The sequence below is a fragment of the Hippopotamus amphibius genome, chromosome 1 (genome assembly GCF_030028045.1).
Source record: "Hippopotamus amphibius kiboko isolate mHipAmp2 chromosome 1, mHipAmp2.hap2, whole genome shotgun sequence".
In the NCBI taxonomy this organism is placed as follows: Eukaryota; Metazoa; Chordata; class Mammalia; order Artiodactyla; family Hippopotamidae; genus Hippopotamus; species Hippopotamus amphibius.
Genome location: NC_080186.1, coordinates 217,187,380 through 217,207,300, shown reverse-complemented (window position 1 = coordinate 217,207,300; position 19,921 = coordinate 217,187,380). Strand labels below are relative to the sequence as shown.

Below are 19,921 nucleotides of genomic sequence, written 5' to 3'. Positions count from 1 at the left end.
CATATACGTGGTGGTGTCATTTTTACAGAGGAAGATGTAGACGCCCATCCTTGAGAGGCCATTTATTCAAGGTCATATAGGCATTTAGTGTCAGCTCGAGCTAGACTCCGGTTGGTCAGAGTGTGTATCATTTCTGTGAGTATTTGTATGACTTATCTATTACTTCCTAAGAAAGCAACCCAAAGCACAGTGGCTCAAAACATGCACTATTATCTTTCATGGCTCTGAGGGTTGACTGAGCTCAGCTGGGACCGTCTCACGTTGGGTTGGGGATGTGGTTGCAGTCAGATATTGGCCAGGACTTCAGTCGTTTGTGGACTTACCTGAGCTGGATGTCCACGGTGGCTCACTCTCATGCCTGGCGGTTGAGGTCGGCTGTCAGCTGGGGTTCTTGATCAGAGCACCAGCGTGTGGCATCTGTGTGTGCCTTGGTCTTCTCACGGCATGGCAGCTGGCTTCCATCATGTAGGGAGCAGACGCTGCCAGGCCAGTTAGGGGGTCACCCCTGGAACTAGTACACTGTCACGCCTGCCATGTCATATTGGCCAAAGCAGTGACAGGGTCTACCTAGATTCAAGGGGGTGAAGAAAGAAACCCCACTGCTTGGTGGGTAGTGGCAGGGTCACACTGCAGAAGAGCAGATTGGGTGGGACAAACTTATACAGCCAGTTTAGGAAAACATACTAACCTAAAGCATCCTTATTCTGAGGACCTGAAAATACGGTGTAGCAGTCTTGCAATTATAGGACACCTCCCCAAACCAAAATCTGATGATGCTTAAGTCCCTTATATAAAATGCACAGTATTGGCCTATAACCTATGCACAGCCTCCCATGTACTTTAAATCATCTCTAGATTACTTATAATACCTAATACAATGTAAATTCTATGCAAATAGTTATAACTATAATGTAAATGTTATGTAAATAGTTGCCAGCACATGAGTGAATTCAAGTTTTGCTTTTTGGAACTTTGTGAAATCTTCTTTTTTAAAATATTTCTGATGCATGGTTGGTTGAATTCGCACATGCAGAACCTGTGGCTATGGGGGACCAACTGTAATCAGTCCGCAACTATTCATTGACCTTGTCTTACTGCAGGGCCTTTTGGAGGAGGGCAGGAAAATCAAGAGCAGGCCCTGACCTAAGTAGTTTGCCCTCTTGTGGGCACTAAGTGAAGACACTTGAGCCCGGGGATCAGAGGGAGGCATCTGGGAGCCGGGTAAAGGAGGGATGCTGGAGAAGTTGCGTGGAAGGGCTGTAAGGGAAGCTGCACATAGGCAGCAATCATGCTGAGTTTTGGGGTGGCTCCTGCAAAGGGGAGAGCTGCTAGTAAACAGTGAGGGCAGGAGAGGGTTTAAGCATTTCTGGGGCCAGTACCAAGTTCAGCTATTTTGGCTCAAGGAGGGTGTTTGCAAGGTGTAGAGAGAGAAGACTTGGCTCCAGTCCACTTCGTACTTGCTGGAGAAGGCAACTGGCTTTAGCTCATATTTGCCTGAGGCGTGTGTTGTCTCGGACTCTGACTCTTTTAAATGGGAGACACCCAGAAGCAACAAAGAGCCCCCCGCCCCCAAATAATCAGAAACACGTTGGATTTATCTTTTTTAAACAGTCGTCCTGTTTCATTGTATTAATTAATTACCATGGGAGGAACACCAGAAAGCATGCTGGATTCTAATGGGAATCCCTCCCTGCCTTCTCTTTCCACCTGTCTCTTGCAGCTCAATATCAGTGCTTTGCAGACAGCAACCCGGAATGGCCACGCATCCCTTGTCAGCTTGCTTCTCAGTGAGAACGTTGATCTGCACCAAAAGTTGGAAGTGAGTCTATTATGATAACATGGGCTTTGATCCCGGCTCTGTGAGGCTGGCTGTGCTGGGAGATGCTCCTTGCAGATACGTGGAGAGTGGGAGGCAGAGGCAGGTGATCACAAAGGAGGAATTCTTTCTGGGAGGGCTGACCGACTTCTTTTGGAGACTGAGTCTTAATCTTGAGAAATATAATCCAAGGGATGAATTTTAGAAAGTCATTGAAGTTCCTGAACAAAATGAAATCTTTGTGTTTTAAATATTTGTATTTGCTGCAGTTAAACTTTCTCATGTATCTAAAGATGTCATTCTTGTATTAAATTCATCAGTCTGGGAAAATGATGAAGCTGCTGGTAATAGGAAGGAGAAGGATTGTTTTTCCCCCTTCACTGACCGATCTTGTTTTTCTTTTGAAAGTTAGTTGTTTGTACTGATTTACGTTTTCTGAAGTTCAGATTGGCTTTGGCAGAATTAACAAAGGCCCTCTGTGCTGCAATTAGGTGGGGAAACATTCCTCTATTTTTCACTCTACTTTCATTTCTCCTGTGAGAATATTCTTTCCTCTGATCTTGCTTAACCATTACTATTTATTGTATTAACTGGAGAGAAGGGATGTGATTTAACCCATGACTGGTAGTTTTGGAGAATGGCAGTAGGGAAATTGGTTCTGAACTTGCCTGGTCCATCCAAGGATGCTTCCTGTTTCTCAGGAGGGATTGGGCCCCAGCAAGGCCAGTGGTCCCAGCAGGAAGGGCACTGCCTACATCCCTTGGATGAAGGATACGTTCTCTTTTTTTACGCTTAGTGCCTCTAGAGAGAAGTTTCTCCCTAAGCAGAAGAGGCCTGCACAGAAAGCCTTCCCCTCCTGCTGCCACTCCGACCCACCTGTCTCCCACTTCCCTTGCTCACCCTCAGACAGTCTGACATACGCAGCCACGGCCCCTCCTCTCTTCTGTGTGCTGGTGAATCCCTTGCTAACTCACTACATCTCTCTTCCATCCACCTACATCTGTTTCCTGGGAAGGAGGCTGGTGCTGATGTCGGAGTCAGGAAGATCTGGGTTCACCTCTTGTCTCTGCCACTTCTTAGCTCTGATGCTTCATGGAAGTGATTCAACCTCGGTGGCTCATATATAAAGTAGGGAAGAGAAGACCTAACTGCTAGCGTAGTTGTGAATGGAAAGCTGTTAGCCTAGTGTTTAAAACAGAGTGTGAACTGTTGGGGAAGTGAGTGTGTAGTAAGCACCATTAGGAGAATGTGTTGTATGTGCATAAATGATGCTGATTAATATCTATCCGCTTGAGCAGCGCTGCACGTGTCCTCACCACCTACCCTGCAGCACCTGCGTTCCCGCTCTCCACTCACTTTGCCTCTCAGCCCAACTACTGTTGTCCACACAGTCTCACTGCATCCTCGGTCCCCGCTCTTTCACACCTGTACCCCTGCCCCTCTCCTCCGCACTGGATGCCCCTCACCTCACTCTCTCTCTCACATCTTACCTGTGTTCTCCTCGCCTTTTTTCCTCCTTGCAGCTGCCTTTTCTACCCTCGGGGATGGGTTTTCTCTCCAGCCTCCTGGGCCGGTGGCAGCTGGGTGGGAGTGAGGGCAGCAGGAGGCTGTGTGTGAGGCTGTGGAGACGGGCACTGAGCCTGGCAGGCGGATTAGCCACAAAGGAGGAGGAAAGGGGAGCAGGCTGCAAGGGCTTGGGGAGTCCTCGGTGTCTGGACATTACACAGGTGGGAGGGCTGAGCACGGACGGTGCCCCCGGCTGAGCGGGGCATTAGTCCCACAGCACGCTCTAGGGAGAAAGAGAGCCCTGGACCAGAGCAACTTGGAAAATGCCGCAGGTGAATGCTATGCCTTCCTTGTGGCTATTCCCGCGGCACTTTAGCTCTTTGAAGGCTCTGGGAAGTCCCGCTGTTAAGCTATTCAGTATTTTCTTAGCCTTCATATTTGACCTCAAATGTCAATTCTTCAGGAAAGCCTTTTCTGACCTCCAGAAACGTTGGCCCTCGGCCCCCCCCCCCACATATGCTCTCTTACCAACTCTGCACTTTTCCTCCAAGGCGCTTATCACAATTTGTAACTGTATATTTTGTGACTTAAAAAAAATCAATATCTGCTTTCCCGATTAGATGAAAGATTCCTGAGGATGGGCCATGTTCACCACTGAACCCCTAGCACCCTGAAAAGAGCCTGGCCCATAGGAGGTGCTCAGTGTCAAGTTCTAGAATGAATGAAATGGGAAAGTGGGTTGCTGGTGAGCGGGTTTGCTGGACTGCTTTGGTGTGCCAGTGATTGCTGAAGACTTACTAAGGGCCTGTGACCGTGTTGGGCAGTGTCAGTGTTCAGGTTATCAGGAAATGTCTGATGAAATGAGTCACTTTTTGCCCTGAATGATGAAGCCAGAATCTTTTGAATTTGAAGTTGTCTTTTCTTTCTGCAGCCTAAAGACTCCCCTCTTCATTTAGCTGTTATCAACAACCATATCACAGTGGTAAACAGCTTATTAAGTGCACAGCATGATGCTGACATCTTAAATCAGGTAAGCCAGGCAAATCAGAACCTGGAGAGTCTGTTTTCTTGTTTCAACTCAGTGTGTGTTTAGGGGTAGTTTTGATCAAGTTCAAGATACTCTAAAGATTCCTGGGAGGAATACGCGCATTCATTTTTTATCCTTTTTCTTCTGTAACCCGCACGCCCACTAGCAAACACATATTTTGTCTTTGTCAAACTCACAACTGGGATTCAGCCAGTGCGTTATTAAACTGTTCACATTTAACAGGCCCAGTACTTCTGATGGATAAACAGTAGCCCGGAGGTAAATTGCCAGAGGCTCTTTAAATCAAAAGCTACTCCCCCAGTGTGTGAAATGTTGTAATTGGCAGGGAGCCCTTTTCCACAAGAAGGAAGCTTTGTTTCTGTATTATAGACAGTAAATGTATCTTCCTTTTGCCCAAAGGCAAAAGAGACCTCTTGGAGTTTTTTAAAAAATCACCATGAGTTCAGACCACTGGAGCAGAATCAAATGTTGCACAAAAGGCATCCATCACTGGCGGAAATGGAAATGCTGAGGTGGAAGAATTAAGAGGATGGGGTGGGTGCTGTCTGAACCAGGGCCTGCTCTGGGAAGGGCTGCCCTCTTCCAGAGGTCAGGAGTGGGAAGGAAAACTCGGGAGAGGGGCCTCTCCAGAGTCCTGAGGACAGATGAGCCCCTTCCCAGGTGAAGGAGCAGCCACGTGCAGTAGGCATGCCTGTCCTAACCCACTGTGTAGCCCTTGGTTTCCTCATCTGTGAAACCAGAGCACTGACTCAGATCTTTGCAGTCTGCTCCAACTCCAGTCTGTGAGGTCATTGGTGCCCTGAGCTGAATGGGGACTTAACTCCCCATCCGTTCCTTCCTTCCCCAGGGACTGTCCTCCTCCCTGGTCTTTTACTATCCCAAAAGTTTGGGGGAGGAAAATCTCTCTTATTATTAAACATATGTATGTATTCAACTATGTCAGCGCCCCCGATCTTTTCTCATGGGCAGTCTTTGCTGTACACGTGGACAGAACTCACGAGTGATTCTGGTTTCACTAGAATTGGCTAGATCCACTACAGTGAAGGAGGCTTGCTAGGCTACCACCCAGTTATAGACCTAGACTTTATCATGTATGGCTTTTGTTAGACCAGGAATACACACAATGTATAAAAGTAAGAAAACATAAATAAGCTAAAAACTTTATAATCTGTAATCCCTCTGAAGAAAGAGAACTCTGTTAACATTTTAGTCCATTTCCTGCCTTCTAGGCTTCTAGCAGTTTTGCCGTAGTGAGATTCTATGGGTATTTGATGTATGACACTGTGTCTCTGTTCCACGTTGGTACAGACTTTTGATAGGCCTGTCAGTATAAGTTTGATGTCATGGATAATGAGCCCCCAGAGGGGCACATTGCCACCTAAAAATGGGTCTTTAGTAAATGCTTTTCGATATCAATGACGTTAACATCCCAAGCGGGTTGACCTTATGCTCCGGTAGGAAGAGTCTTGGGCTAGATGCTACTGCCCGGCTGTGTTACCCTGGGGAAGTTGCTGCGTCTCTCTGGTCTAGGAGTTGGGCTATTAGGCTAGATCATAACCAATGTTCCTTTCTATGCTAATATTTTAGAAATGTCTTCACATCAGCATTCCTTTCAGTGGGAGGCTAAGATGGGTGATTTTCTTGTGATTTCATATATTTCTCTGAAACACTTATCCTCTTCATAGGAAAGTGGTTATTCCAGAAAGAAATTAGAAGTCTTGCACTCCTTTATACACTGTAGTGTAGGAAACTTACAAAATAGAGAAGAGCACCAAGGAGGCAATAAAAATAAGCTCTAATCTCTCCATCTAAACATTATCATTCTTAACATCACCAATGCATTTCCTTCTCTTTCTATTTTTTTTTTTTGAAGGAGAAATAATTTTTTATTGATTGCTGGCATTTGTGAAAAAAGGTTTAATTAGACAGGATACAAAGGAGGCTCACTGGCACTTTCATCCACCAGCGCTGACGTGGGTCTTTGCTGCATCTCGTTTGCTTGGGGATTTATGAGTCTCTACCACCTTCTGCTGAGTGTGCCAGCAGCACAGCTTTTACGCTCATTAAGTGTGGCCGTTTTGTTTTGTTTTTAAACTTACACATCATGGCACGTGCTCAAAAGTTTTCCCAGGCACAATTTCTCTGAAGCAGGATTTAAGGTTCTTGCCCCTTCTGTCCTGGGGCACGTTGTCTTAGCCCTTCTGTGGTCTTCCCTGTCCTCTGTGGCTACTTGGGTGCACGTGGGCCATTAGCTGCCTCTCAAGTCCCTTCCCCTCCCAGCTGTCCCCTGGCTCTGCATGCTGGTGGCATCTAATGTGGAACTCCTGTTGGATATGGAATTTGGGGTGTCCACCGCATTGGCAGACTTCTAATTAGAACGTGATGGTGAGTCACCATTGGCTGACCAAATGTCCTTCTGCTGGAATTAGAAGTTAGGGGAAGAGAGGTTTAGGCAGATTTTTATCCCTAGGACCTTTGAACTGAGTAGAGTAGAGGGGTAGGTTGAGGGTGTGGGAGTCCACGAAACTGTGAAATATGATCACAGTTTGTCTATGTGTATTGTTCTGGGCTGGAGGGTCCCCTACAGTCATCAGATTCTCAAAGAGATTTCTGACCCCTAAACTTTTAGAAACCACCAGTTGATAAGAAAGTTCAGGTTGTGTCTTACTCATCCCCACAGCAGTCTCTTGGACCGTTAAAAGTTGGAGAATAGCTCCATCTGGCTTAGTTCAATGAATGAAGCTTTGAGTGGGGATTTTTGATGAGAGTTGGGTCACTATTGTTTGATGAAGGGCAGCTCTCCATCTAACGGGGTCCTCAGCTCAGGGTGGTGGTGTCTCTGCTGTTTCTGTTGACTCCATCCATCCATCCATTGTGCATCCTTCCGTCCAAGTGCCTGAGATACATGAGTGTTTGACGAGAAAAAGCTTCTTTTTCTATTTTTATATATAAATTGAGCTTGGCTAGATAATGTTATTTCTAAGGTTTTTAATGTTATAACATAAGCATTTTTCATTTTTAAAAATCTCTGAAATTATTTGTTTTGTGGCAAAATAAACATAAAATGGACCATTGTAACCACTTGTAAGAACACAGTTCAGTGGCACTAAGTACATTGACAATGTGCGTAACTCTTTTCATTTTTTTTTTTTTTTTTTTTTTGGCACACGGGCTTAGTTGCTCCGCGGCATGTGGGATCTTCCTGGAGCTGGGATCGAACCTGTGACCTCTGCATTGGCAGGCGGATTCTTAACCACTGCGCCACCTAGGAAGCCCAATGTGCGTAACTCTGACACCATCCATCTCCAGAACTTTATCTTCCGAAACTGAAATTCCATGCTCATTCCCTTCCCCTTTCCTCCTGGAAACCACCATTTCACTTTGTCTCTACCTTGACTACTCTAGGTATCCCGTACTGAAATCATTTTAAAAAGTCATTTGTGATAGTTGCCTACTATTCCAATATGTGGATATACCATAATTTATCTCATGAGTCTCCTGATTGAACATGTAACTTCCTTTCAGTTTTTCACTGTTGTAAATAATACTGCAATGAATGTCTCCTGTACCTATTTAAAACTATGTGACCTTATCTATTTTCCCTTATGCCTATGTAGGACACCTTTGCTTTCCCTTTGTCTTTTCACTGTGCAAGTTTTTTCTCTTCTTAACATGCTTCGTTATATTTTTGAAATTTCTCTTGGCAGAGGCAGCAGACTCCTTTGCATGTAGCTGCTGATCTTGGAAATGTGGAACTGGTGGAAACCCTGCTGAAGGCGGGCTGTGACCTGAAGGTTGTTGATAAAGTGAGTTTATGGACTTCACTCTGCTTAGCTGAGCTGGTTGCTGTGGCCTCCCTGGTGGCTGTAAGCCTTGAGAGGCAGTATTAGCATATCCTTTGTGAAATGGACACGAACTGGAGGAATCTTATATCTTGATAGTCATTCAGTAACATCTCAATTTTAACTGAGATAAGTTGGTAACAATTTTTACTCTCAACATTAAAATATATATATATATTTTTAAATTAATTATTTATTATTTATGTATTTATTTTTATTGGCTGTGTGGGTCTTCGATGCTGCACGTGGGCTTTCTCTAGTTGTGGCGAGCGGGGGCCACTCTTTGTTGTGCGCGGGCACCTCACTGCTGTGGCCTCTCCTGCTGCAGAGCACGGGCTCTAGGCGTGTGAGCTTCAGTAGTTGTGGCACATGGGCTCAATAGTTGTGGCTCACAGGCTCTAAAACGCAGGCTCAGTAGTTGTGGCACACAGGCCCAGTTGCTCTGCAGCATGTGGGCTCTTCCTGGAGCAGGGATCAAACCCATGTGCCCTGCGTTGGCAGGCGGATTCTTCACCACTGTGCCACCTAGGAAGCCCCAAAATATATATTTTTAAAACTCAAATTATTAATTTTTTGAAAAGATGAGAGATTCACATGGTCCAAGAATTTAAAAATCAGTAAAGGTTTTACAGTAAAAATTTTCCATCCACCCCTGTCTCTATTCGTCTGGCTCTCATACTATCCTTGCCATACATACCCATTATTATAAGTTTCTTCTGTTCTTTTCAGAGTTTCTTTATGCATATAATAGCAAACATAAATATATTATACTCTTATTCCATCCCTCCATCCTTTTTACACTATGGTGGATTCCTATACATATTGTCCCACGTTTAGCTTTTTTCCCCTTACCAGTAGAAAGCAAAGATCATTCCATATAAGTACATGGAAAGTTTCTTCTCTTTTATACAGCTACATGGTAGACTGTGGTGTGGACATATCATAATTTGTTTAGTTCTCAACTGATGGGCATTTAAGTTGTCCTTAAGCTTTTGTTGTTATAAACAGAACTGCAATGAATAAATTTATGTGTCTAAACTTGTTTTTTTTCATTTATTTTAAAAATTTTAATTGTAAAATACACACAATATAAAATGTACCTCAACCATTTTTATTTTATTTTTTCTTTTATTCATCTACTTTTTTTTTTTTGGCCATGCCCCATGGCTTGTGGGATCTTAGTTCCCCAACCATTGAACCTGCACCCTTGGCAGTGAAAGCTCAGAGTCTTAACCACTGGACCGTGAGGGAGTTCCCTTAACCATTTTTTAAAAAAAAATTGTATTATTTATTTATTTGTTGCATTGGGTCTTCATCGCTGTGAGCAGGCTTTTTCTAGTTGAGGTGAGTGGGGGCTACTCTTTGTTGTGGTGTGTGGACTTCTCATTGCGGTGGCTTCTCTTGTTGCGGAGCAGGGCTCTAGGTGCGTGGGCTTCAGTATTTGTGGCATGTGGGCTCAATAGTTGTGGCTCACAGGCTCTAGAGAGTAGGTTCAGTAGCTGTGGCGCACGGGCTTAGTTGCTCCAAGGCAGATGGGATCTTCCTGCACCAGGGCTCGAACCCGTGTCCCCTGCATTGGCAGGTGGATTCTTACCCACTGCGCCACCAGGGAAGTCCCAGAAGTTGCAGTTTTCTCTTCCTGGTCTTCGCCCACACTGGCCGCCAGCTCAGCATGTCCCTCATTCCCAGTGCAAGCCTGCGTCCTCCCTAGTCTGTTTCAGAATCACACTTGTCATGTTGGGGACCTGAAGTTGTGATACATTATTTTACCCATCTCTGTGTGTCCGTTTTCTTTTTCTGATTATAAAAGGAATACAATTTGGAAAACATAGAAAAGCATAGGGGAGGAAAACACAGCCGTTCGTATTTCCATCACTTAGGTGGGATTCCACCCGTGGTGGCTCATTAGTTAACATTTAGCATTAGTGTTAACGTTTAGCGTTAGTAGCTTCCCATGCTTTCTTTTTATACTTTATTCTACTTTTTCACTAACACTTAACACCTCCAGGGCCGTCTGGTGAGTAGAGAATCTATAGCATTGGGCAGGGAACTTATGTTGGGCACCCATTGCAAGCGGACTGGATATTCCAGTGAACACATTTGTGCTACAGCTTGATTCTGCTTTCAAAACAAAAGCCACAGTTTCCTGGGCCTCACAGTTCTATTTCCCAGATCTCCTTTCTCCTCCTCCATCTTTCCTTGCCGGGTCTGGTGCCTAATTGGCACCCAGAACATATGTAATTAATGAATTAAAAACTATCCTTTCTGCCTGTTCCCACAGTTTTTACCACATCTAAATGACTGTTTCAGAGACTGAATTATGGTCTAGTTTGGATGGGAAAAAAGGAGCCAAGCTTTGTTATAAACTTGACCTTCCCTGTCCTCTCAGCCTGCTGCGTTACAAAGCTCTCCGGGGGCCCCTCACCCTCAACAGCACAGTACAGCTGGATTTCTGTTTTCCATGAGCTTGAAAACTCTGGCTCTCAGAATTCTGCCTTCCCAAAGTAGGCTAATTATGGTGATTCAGATGGTTTTACAAGCCAGAATTTAGATGGCATACAATTAGAGGCTTGCTAAATGCCTGCAAAATGCAGTTCTTCCTAATTTCATTACTGTCTCTTTTGATTAGAAGCTGATTACTTTCAGCTCTAATTTTCAGGCTCACCTGGGTCTCAGTGCTTGGACTAGCAGACAAATCATTTGAATCGGCGGGAGTTGCATTTCACAAATACTCAGCCATGTGAGAGAATTATGGGGATAAATTTCTGGATCTCTAAGCATAGAAACATGGGTTTCTGAGGTTGGAACTTCTTCTGAGGTTATTTCTGACCGTTCATTTAAATTGTCTTCAGGATCCTTAAGCGGATTTTTCATGAGTCATTTGTAAAACAAATGAGAACCACCGTCTTTTGCTTGGGGCACAAAGTGTAGATGTATAGCTTGTGCACTGCATAAAATCTAGGGGATACTGCTTGCAAAGCTGTGTGCTATAGCTTTCAACAATATCCATCTTGACAAAGGTATGCCATTTATAATTTGTATAAGGTACCATATGGGCTCCAGGCCATTCATGCCCCAAATTATGTCTAGAACAGTCATTGTTGCTCATCCATTTGGTTAAGATTCCAACCCTTCATCTTTGGTTAGAGGTAGTATGATGTTTTAGAAAAAAGTCCTGGATAGGAGTCCAGCAAGCTGAATTCTGTACTATGTAGTGTTACCATTATTGATTTTATTCTGAATAAGATCCATCCCTTTTCTGTTCTATTACTCTGCCCTCCTCAACACATTGCTTTTATTTCCTGATCTAAAGTGGCTGTTCAGGCTCCTGCCATCATGCCAGCACTCTACTCATGGAGGAGGAGGGAAGGAAGGGGAATGACATCCCTCCTCTCTTTAAAGAAACTTCCCAGAAGTTGCATGTGCTGCTTCCATTTACATACCATTGGCCAGAACTTAGTTCACGTACCCAAGGGTAAGGGAGGCTAGGAAATGTTGGGGGTGGCCAAGTGCCCAGCTAAAATCAGGAGGTCTCTTTTAGAAGAAAAAGGCAATTTGGTGGTGGGGGGGAGGGGGAAGGGGACACTGACTAAAGCCTCTGCCACAGGCGGAGTAAGCCTTTGGAGGAGGAAAATATATGATCACGTTATTTGCTGAGGACTTCACAGTGCAGTGAGCCAGGGAGACCCTTGCGGGTCTTGGAGAAATGCTTGCGTTCTCATGGATAGAGCATGTGTAAAACACTGCATGTTGACGTTGGGTCCCTAAGCCCAAATCCTTCCCCCTGCCCCGCTGACACAGCACCTGATGCCATCACTATCTAGCATCTCTTAGACAATTGCCACACACAGCCCTACACTGTGCCACACACAGTCCTAAGGGCCTATATGAGTTGTCACACTTGCCCCTTACCACTACACAGAGGGGTAGTTATTGAGACCTAGGGAAACTGAGGACTGGCCCAAATTTGCCCTGCAAGGAAGCAGTAGGATCAGGATTTGAATCCAGGCCCCCTTGTTCCAAAGCTAGAGCTCCTAACCAGTAGCCCGCATTGCCTGACTCTGATTTTTGACTTTCAGCAAGGGAAGACTGCCCTGGCCGTGGCCGCCAGGAGCAACCACAGCCTCGTCGGGGACATGCTCATTAAAGCTGAAAGGTACTATGCCTGGAGAGAGGTAAGGAAGGCCAAATTCAGCTCAGCGAGGGCCTCTTCTGCAACCCCTTATTCTTACAGGGCAGGGTGGGGTCTGTGTAATTCTTTTTTCTGCTCTAGTGGGCAGGGCCCTGGTTAGTGTGGTTATAACTGTCCCTTCTGCCCAGTGCTGTCCCATTCATGGCATGAACAGCTGCCCCTCATCCTCTCCATCCTTTGTCAGCACCGGTGGTTGGAACTGAAGTGTGTAGAGTTCAGTTGGGCCAAGCAGGCCAGTCCACGTTGGCTCTAAGGAGCCTGGCGTGCGTGCCCTGGGTGGTTGGCTGCTGTCTGTGCCTCCTGTCACAGAGTCTTTGGCTATGGTCCCTTCTGGAAGCTCCCAGACTCGCATAATACTGAGTGGTAAGGATGTTCATATTTAGAGTTTTGCAGTTGTCGACATACCGCTGTGCTGGCTGTTCAGCACTTAAGTATTCTGCCACGGTCATGAAAACCTTATTTATCTTGAGAAGACAAAAACTTGTCTCCGAGACATTCCTTCTGTCTTCTTTCATCAGTACTCCCTCTGATAGCTGCCACTCATGCAGCGTCTCAGTAGAACGCCCTCCCCTCCAAGATTCAAGTCTGTGCCCTCGGGCAGAAATTTCATTACCAGACACCGCCCTCCGCCATCCTAGACTGAATGTCCACTCTGGTCTAATAGGCTGGAGCCAGAATTTAGGTCCTAGTCCCTCACGCGTCTATCCCTGAGGAGCCTCGAGCGTGGAATGATGTCTAATTCGCCAATCCTGAGAAATGTCCCTTAAATCCTGAAGGCAAAATGCATTGATTTGCCTCCTTGCTCGCAGTACTGTTTAATTGGCTCAGTCTTCCAGGTATATGGGGATCACTTTAAAGGCCACACTGTCCTCCCCAGACTTTCCTTATCTGCCGGTAAGATAAAACAAAACAAGAAAACATTTGACAATTAGAATTCTGTTTAATCACTCTCCTTCCTCCTCTGATTTCTATTCCCCCTTCTTCTTCCTGTTCCTCTTTGTCCTAGCCTAATTCTCATTTTCTTAGATCATCACTGTATTTTATTGAGGATGACTTTCCCAAGTTCCATCTTTTTTCTTGCTCTTTAAATTGTTGTTTTCCCATTTTGTCTAAAAATAGGAATATTCATTGGTTCTATTTTTAATTCCTGTTAGCATTTTTAGATTCTTTTTCCTAGATGAGAATAAATTATTTTTCCACCAGATGCATAAGCCTGCTTTCCTAACGAATCTTAGGATGTGAGAGTTGGGTGAACTTTGAAAATCATAAATAATGCATACATATAGCTGAAGTAGACCCCCAGAAATGCTAAGAGTTGTTAACCCTGGTGACAACTGGGACCCTGAAGTCTGGAGTGGGAGGAAGACTTTTTTTTTTTAATTTATAGCCTTAAATTTTTTTTAATCAAATGTATTTATTGTTATTTATTATTTAAAATTCTCTGTTATTAAATGTTTATATCCTGGCCTAATGTAAAATGGTTCCTAATGAAAAGATTCAAAAGAAGATTGGAATTTCCTCTCATATCCAGTTACACATCTACATAACCACCTAACCATCCATCATTACATTCCATGGTTCAGAGGCAAATGGGAGCTTTCTGGCTTATGCTACTTTAATTTCCACCAGTTCTGGTTTATGTTATTCCTGCAAATAGTTCAGTGCTTTGCAGACAGGCTATTAATGCTTCCACTGACTGTTGAAAAAGACCTGAGCTTTCCAAATCCGTAGCCCTTTCTATGGAAGCCTGAAGGACCGTCCAGCCCAATCCTGGAATGCACAAAGCAGGTGTATTTCTCAAAGAAATAAAAATGCTATAATGCAGAGTTGAAAGCAGAGGCATATTGTATTCCTCCCTTTAATTGGTGGTGTTTGGGGTTTTGATGCTCTTGGATTTAACATTTTCAGGAGATGGAATGAGGAGAAAAGGAAAAAAGGCAGTGCTCACAGCTCCTAAGTTTGTTGAATCCCCCACTCTCAGCATTACCTCTGTTAGGATTTCCTGGGAGCCAGGCACTGTAGGAGTAGAGCAAGGCTGGGGTAAAGAAGACCCTGCATTCTACGACCCTGAAACAGTTGTGAGACCGTCACTCCTCCCATTCCTCTCCCAGCTTCTGTTCACGAAGTCCAGATGCTGGAGAAAGGTCTTGCACTTCTCCCTGGCCACGTCTCCCAGGAGTCTGTAGACCTTCCAGCGGTGGTCTGTGATGCTGTGAGGGTGCAGGCTGATCCACGCTGGGGGCTGAGCCACAGGCCCCACCACGTGCTTCTCACAGGTTTCGAAAACCAGGTCCCCCTACCCCTCTGGTTCACTTCCTGCCCCAGCGTTGACTCCTGAATTGCTGTTCAGAGTATCTTTCATGAAGATTCACTTTTATTTAAATGAAAGACAAAAACAGAAGTCACTATATATAAAAGAGGGAAGGAGAATAGATAGAAGTCCCAAACCTCTTGGTGGGCTGTGTGTCCTGTGTGTCCCTTGGTCCCATCTCTGGAGGGAGGCTTGTCTGCGGCCCTGATGGCATGTGCCTGACAGGTGCAGCCCTAGGAAACCATCCATGACCCCTGCCTTCACTTTGAAAGTCTCTCCAGTGTTTTTGGTTGGATGCTGTAGGCCTCTGGTGGATCCTTTTTTAGTTTTTATTTTTTTGGTGGATTCTTATAAAGGGACAAAAGGAGCCTTTGACAAATCAGAGAACAAGAATCAATCCAGGCACGGTGCTATTGGGTTGAGCCTGGCTGCAGTGCTGTAATACAAAATGCCGTGGAGCCCTGTCCTCTCCACTCCTCAGCCCCCAGAGTTAGGATGCTCATTTGCTCTCCTCACCGTCACCAGAGACCAGGATGAATGGAGGGATCAGCCTTGGGGTCTTATCAAGGATATATCCAATCTGGGCCCCACTGAAACTTTGATATGAGAAAATCAAACACCCCAAAGAAGAAAAAGGGATATTGGTTGAATGTAAGGCCTTTAAAGATGCGTTTGTTGTTGTGGCATTTCCGAGGTCAACGTACCCCCTCTGTTTCCTTTTGGGGGGGTGAGCAGGCTGGGATAGAGGCATGGGATACAGCATGGCAAAATCCCTCACATTTCCTGTCAGACAGACTCCAGCTTTTTATTTCAGACATTTGTCTCTATCTTGGATGACAAAAAAATGGTCCAGTTATAGTTAATATTGAAAACATAGTCTCAGTTACCACCTTATGGGTTACGTCTGAAAAAATATATATGTATATACTCTGAAATAAGGCAATCAGCAGATAATGTCTGAAATCATCTGATACACTTACCTTCAATCTAGGAGCATGGGGAGAACATCAAGGCCCTATCAACCAGCTTTACTCTGACATTCAAGCAAGATCACAGTCAGGAGACCAGGCACATGCGCAGCCTCCTCTGGCACCTGGCTTACCGTCAGCTGAAGGCCAACGAGTGGCAGAAGCTGGCCCGTTCGTGGAACTTCACAGACGCCCAGATCAGAGCCATCAAGGGGCAGTGGTCAGGTCAGCATGGCCCAGGCGATATGGGCAGGAGGCATTCAGTGTTAGGAAGAGCCGTCCTCACTGGTACCCATCTTCCAAGTGGGTGTCCAGCGCTCTCGATAAGCAGCAGACTGCAGGGGCCCAGGAGCAGGGACAGTGAGCTTAGGACCACAGAGGTGGTGGGGGACCTTGCACACGGACAGTACTCATGGGAATCTGCCGTAGACTGGAGTTTGCACAGGATGATTACCTTTACTGAGCCATATTCTAAAGGTGGTGTTTAGCCTAGAAGGAAATTACGGTTCCCAACTGAACTGGGCACCAAGGAAGCCAGGATTTAACAGTTGGCTTGTCACTGAGAAGTCACCTGATTTTTGGAGTTCCCTGCGATTGTCCTGGGGTGGACAAGTTCATTTGCTAACAAACGGCTCACATTTAGGGCTGTCACTCCAAGGAGGAATCCCTTACACCAGGCCTGGGGCCATTGCTTCTTGTAGGTCATGGCCTTGGTGAGAGACTGGTGAGATGCAGACTCATGGCTCTCTGGATTAGAGGATTCCAAGCCATGGTGTCATTTCAGCCAGACTCCAGCTGTCAGAATTAGTGAGGTCAGGTCAACTTGGAGTCCTTAGCTTTGCTTTTTCATGATTTGACCCAAACCTAGGAAATACAGAAAGCTTGTTTGCATTATCAACGAATCAGCTTTAAAAACAAAGAAGCAAATACCTTTTTTTGGCAAAACTTTCTATCCAGAGCCCTGTCCTTACATGGCCGTCCTGAGATGTGAACGAGTCCCATGCTCGGGGGTGATCGCATGATTGATGGCTGGGGACTGGGGACAGCAGGACCACAGCCCACGGGCACGTGCTGCTTATACTACACGCCAGTAAATTACGGCACTTTTTATTGCTAATTCCAAGGGTACATTTTCATGTGAAAAAGTGGAAGATGATGCCTTGAAAATGTTGGATATCAACTATAGTTTCTGAAAAGGTTTCTTTTGTATTGTTACGATTTCTCCTTGTGGCTAATTATGCATATAGTGTTTTGTGAAATCTTTAGGAAAACGAGTTGCCTTCTGGAAATTTCTCTTGACCTAAAGAATTGATTTGGAAATACAGTATGCCTTCAGAGTACTTGCCATCAGGATGAGGGGAGTTTTGATGTGTTTTGTTTGCACATTATGGAGTGCCTAGAATGTGTTTAGCTGTGCCGGGGGGATACATCAGCTCTGTAAGCCATGGTGCATGTTTGATGGAGTCGATAATCTAGTTGGCGTGATAATAGCACCATTCACAATCCAATTACATTGTAACTGGCACAAAGGAGTTGGTGGGCTTTCGAGCAAAGGAATGACACGTTGATGATGGTATTTAAGAAAAATGAGTCTGGCAGCGGGAAGATTAGGAAAGGAACCGGATTCACCTAGGAGTACATTCTTAATGGGTACAGTTCGCTCTCCCTGAAACACCTGCCCCCGTCTATGCAGCAGACTTCCTCCCCAGAGCTCAGGCCCTCCTTATCTCAGCATCTGGTAGAGCTAGGAGCCTGGCGCGGGTTTGTAACTGTGACCTCCAGCCGGGAGTGGCAATGGATTCCCATCTCCATATCCCAGCACTTCCCCCAACACCTCTTAGGGGCAGAATGTCTAGTGAGATGTGCCCAGTGAAGAGTGCTGGCCTGGCCAGGGGATGCAGACTTCCACTGGAGGAGTTTCCTGGGAGCTGGAATGGCTGGTGGGTGCATGCTGGCTGCTCAGGGCGTGGTTAATGGGCTGCAGCAGCAGTAGCAGCAGTGGGACCCGGGAGCTTACTGACCCGCAGATCCTCACCCCAGACTGACAACCAGAATCTCCACTCTCAGAAGACCCTCAGGTGAAATGTGCACGTTAAGTTTGAGAAGCGCTGGCCTGTAACAGTACCACCTGAACAATGAAGAAAAGCTCCACATCTCTTTAAGATGGTCTCTCCCTGCTGGCAGGGATGCAGCTATTACAATCTCTCATCTGTTGCTTTGGTCTGTGTCAAGCACAGCAGGTGTGTAGCAAGGACTGCAACTCTGGTCCCCCTAGAAGTACCAGTGAGGGGACTGGAAGGGCTTTCGTCCACTGGGCTTCTTATCTCACAGCTGCCCAGAGGAGGAACCACAGTCATGTGGAGATTTAGTTAGAATTGAGTTCACAGTAAGGAGGTGTCAGCATCTGCCCTTTGTGCTTGGCACAGGAGAGGAGCGCTTCCGGGAACATGGCCACAGGGCTCTATTCATTTGGCTGCACGGGGCCCTGGTGATGCAGGCCACGCCAGTCAAACACCTGTATGAAGAGCTGGTGCACGCAGGCTTCCCACAACTAGCTGGTGAGTTAGTGTTCAACAAACAGATAGAAATGCCTGCTCCCTTAACATGGTAGAGGACAGTGGGCAGAAGTACTCCCCTGAGCCCCAGCAGTCCCAGCTTGGTGTCAGAACATGTGACCTCTCCTTTGGTGACTTAATCAGTACTGGCTCCATCGTTAGCCTGGTGGTCTCAGTGTCGTTCCCCTGCGGGGCATTTGAAAAATGTAGGAGTACTTTTGTGTGTATGTGTGGGTGGGGTGTTGGGGGAAGCAGGGGAGCAGGGGTGCGAAACCATCCCAAGTTATAGGGCAGTGCTCCACAACTAAGAATTGTCTTGCTCAAAATGCCTGTTCCTCCTGGGAACTCTGGAAGTTAGTGTGTTTGAGAAAGTTATCTCTGAGCTGAGAGCAAAGAGCAGACAGGCTATTGTTTTGCCAGCTGGGATTATTGCTAAAAACCACTCTGCCAGAGACCATATTGTCAGGGAAGATGTTTTGAAAACTCATCAATAAATTAGGTTATAACTCTCATGTAATAACCATTCAAGCAAAATACAGGGCCATCTGTCATTGTCTTCGCTGGTGCAGTTTCACCTGAAACTGAGAATAAGAATGCACCTCAGATCACGGACCCAATATTCAGTTTCAGGCGGCGGTAGTACGAGGAATAGTGCCCGGGTGATGCCTACCTTCCATGACATCGTCCTCCTAGCTCTGGGGATGTTCCAACTTTGAACTTATTTGTTTCTACGAAAGAGTGTCTGTCCATAAGAACTCTCAGGGAAGACCAAGAGGCAGCCCACTGAAGTGGGGAAGGGCATGTGCTCCGGAGCGAGACTGTGTGAGCTTATAGCTGAACTCCAACAAATAATGGGCTGGGTGACTGAGCAAGTTCTGTAGAGCACTAACTCTGCCAGCATTCTTAATTATTAACTAGAAAAGTGTCTGTGTCAAAGGGCTGTGGTGGGATTGAGTAATAGTGCCTGGCATGTAGCAAGTGCTTAATAAATGTTAGTTATTAATCATGGTATCTGATTTTTTCCAGAAAAGATTCGTCAATTTAAAAGTGAAACTGACTCAAGGCCCAAGAAATGTACAGTTTCATAAAAGCACATTTATGTGCCTAAAGAAACTGTATTTAAATGATTTTCCATTCAGTATTCAGTCCTCTTAAATTCAGTTCTTTAAATGCCATAAAGTTCTTCCAGCAGTAGTACTGATTTTCCTTTCAACTATGAAGATGGCAGTGACACAACCCTCTAACAGATGAAAAATGGTATTATACTTCCCAACCACTGAAAAGTCAAAATATTTTTGGTTTTGCTTAAGGCAAGTTGTATGTGATTTTCCCATTTCCGTCATTTGATGCAACATAATATGATAGCATATCTAGTGATAGAATACTCTAGGATTTTGTATATCATATTTTAAAAAGTTATGATGAGAACATTATGGTGTATGAAAAAACCAAGGGTTTTAGAATAGACAGACATGGTTTTAAATCATGGCTTTGTCATTTATTAGCTGTGAGCCCTTGTGCATGCTGATATGCAAGTTCCCAGATCTCGAGTCTCCTTCTTTACAGCACACAGGAGAGGCCTCGCTCTTCTGTGCTGTCACGGGGGTGATGAAGGGAGAATGCCTGTTAACTGTTACTTCTGTTCCGTGAGAGAAGCTTGCTTCGGAAATTTAGTTACTGTTG

The 19,921-nt window shown here is 45.4% G+C and overlaps 1 protein-coding gene across 1 annotated transcript in view; it reads left to right on the top strand.

Moving 5' to 3' along the window:
• ANKDD1B (ankyrin repeat and death domain containing 1B) overlaps positions 1-19,326 on the top strand; it is a 61,651-nt gene extending 42,325 nt beyond the window's left edge. Inside the window, exons 11-17 of the mRNA XM_057720424.1 lie at positions 1,721-1,819; positions 4,254-4,352; positions 8,078-8,176; positions 12,292-12,387; positions 15,707-15,908; positions 18,110-18,241; positions 19,265-19,326. Of these exons, the coding sequence (XP_057576407.1) occupies positions 1,721-1,819; positions 4,254-4,352; positions 8,078-8,176; positions 12,292-12,387; positions 15,707-15,908; positions 18,110-18,241; positions 19,265-19,326 (789 nt within the window). The remainder of the gene's footprint in view (positions 1-1,720; positions 1,820-4,253; positions 4,353-8,077; positions 8,177-12,291; positions 12,388-15,706; positions 15,909-18,109; positions 18,242-19,264) is intronic.
• The last annotated feature ends 595 nt before the right edge of the window (positions 19,327-19,921 follow it).